The 1744-nt window shown below is 40.0% G+C and overlaps 2 protein-coding genes across 2 annotated transcripts in view; one reads left to right on the top strand and one right to left on the bottom strand.

Moving 5' to 3' along the window:
- The window catches only part of LOC128250925 (plectin-like), a 59356-nt gene that overhangs the window by 42648 nt on the left and 14964 nt on the right, over nucleotides 1-1744 (top strand). The window lies entirely within an intron of this gene.
- LOC106868380 (cationic amino acid transporter 2) overlaps nucleotides 1-1744 on the bottom strand; it is a 13049-nt gene that overhangs the window by 3579 nt on the left and 7726 nt on the right. The window contains exons 8-9 of the mRNA XM_052976925.1: nucleotides 1457-1596; nucleotides 252-354 (exon numbers count right to left, since the gene is read on the bottom strand). Of these exons, the coding sequence (XP_052832885.1) occupies nucleotides 252-354; nucleotides 1457-1596 (243 nt within the window). The remainder of the gene's footprint in view (nucleotides 1-251; nucleotides 355-1456; nucleotides 1597-1744) is intronic.

A 1744-nucleotide genomic window follows, 5' to 3' on the forward strand; every position in this document is an offset into this window, starting at 1 on the left:
ATCCACATACTTATTGCAGTGGTCCTTTAGTTTCTCAAAGCATGTTAAAGAACTCAGAAGGCTGGTCCTCCAGCCAGGCCTTTTGTGACACCCTTAAAGCCAGGAACTTTTCTGAACCCCTGCATATATATATATATATATATATATGTTTGTGTGTATGTGTGTGTGTGCCTGTGTGTGTTTGTGTGAGTGTGTGTACGTATGTATGTATGCATGCATGCATGTATGTGTGTATGTATATGCTTACTTACCGTAAGATAACAACACACTTGGCCACAAACGAGTAAGCTAGGAGAGTTCCAATGGACATCATATCCACCAGTTCAGTGAGATCAAAAATGAGAGCAGTCAGACCTGAAATAATGTAAGATGGACACAAGAAGAATGATGAAAATATTAGTTAAATATTAACCCAGGGACAAATATACATCCCTAGGAAACTAGAAAACTGGCCCTATGCTCCTCACAGAATAATGTGGCCTAATCAGTTCCATATATAGGAGAGATGTTAATCTAAATGAAGTTGGGGTAGTTTTTCTGTTGATTGGGCTACTTTCAATTGCTTTCATTTTTTGTTTCCTTTTATTATTATAGATTTTGGTTGTTTTACATTTTTTTTTTGTTTTTACATGAAGAGGGTTCAAGGAATTTTTTTTTGGGGGGGGGGGTTAAATAGGTCACAAGGTCACCGGTTAGTTTGGGAAAGGGTGTATTTATGTATCACAAGCACCGGAGACGTCTCAAACTCGACAACAAGGTTTCTTATATTTAGGGAAGAAGGTACAAGGCAACAGAATAGGTCATCCCTTAACCATGAGTATGACTTGATCAGAGTACAAATAACTTCCTCATCACCACCAACATCATCATCATCATCATCATCATCATCATCATCATCATCATCATCATCATCATCATTATCATCCTCCTTTAATGTCCATTTTCCATGCTGGCATGGGTTGGATGGTTTGACCAGGGCTGGCAAGCAGGAGAGCTGCACCAGGTTCCACTCTAATTTGGTCTGCTTTCTACGGCCAGATGTCCTTCCTAACGCCAATCACTTTGCAATGTGTGTCGGGTGCTCTTAACATGGCATCAGCATTTTACATAATTCGAGCTGACCGAATTGTTAGCAAATCGGGCAAAATGCTCATCGGCATTTTGTCCATCATTACATTCTGAGATCAAATTCCACCGAGGTCAATTTTGTCTTTCATCCTTTCAGTGTCAATAAAATGAGTACCAGTTATGCACTGCGGGGGGTGTAATTGACTTCACCCTGCATCAAAACTTCAGGCTCGTGCTTATAGTAGAAATGGTTATTTAAAACTAATTGCGGACTGAGAGACAGATGGACAGTTGGACAGACAGACTGAGAGACTGACAGACAGACAGATAGCCTGACTGGGAGACAGACAGACAAATACGTAAATAAATAAAGTAGAAGCTGAATGACCTGCAAAGAGTCCAGCGACCACCGTTGCCAGGACAGGGGTCTTGGACTTGTCTGATACTTGAGAAAGGGCACCGAAGATTATGCGGTCCTCAGCCATTGCATACACAATCCTGGGTAAGGGAAATATTGAACCTACCATGCTGAAATATATAAAGAGGTTGGTGGGGATATAGAATATAATAGTGATGGTGGTTTTGGTCATCATTGGAATATCTTTGATCATGGCAGTGAATAAATGTATTTATGTGTGTATGTGTTATTTTGTATGTATAGTGAAACAGAGAAATA

Source organism: Octopus bimaculoides, chromosome 26 (genome assembly GCF_001194135.2).
Source record: "Octopus bimaculoides isolate UCB-OBI-ISO-001 chromosome 26, ASM119413v2, whole genome shotgun sequence".
Lineage (NCBI taxonomy): Eukaryota > Metazoa > Mollusca > Cephalopoda > Octopoda > Octopodidae > Octopus > Octopus bimaculoides.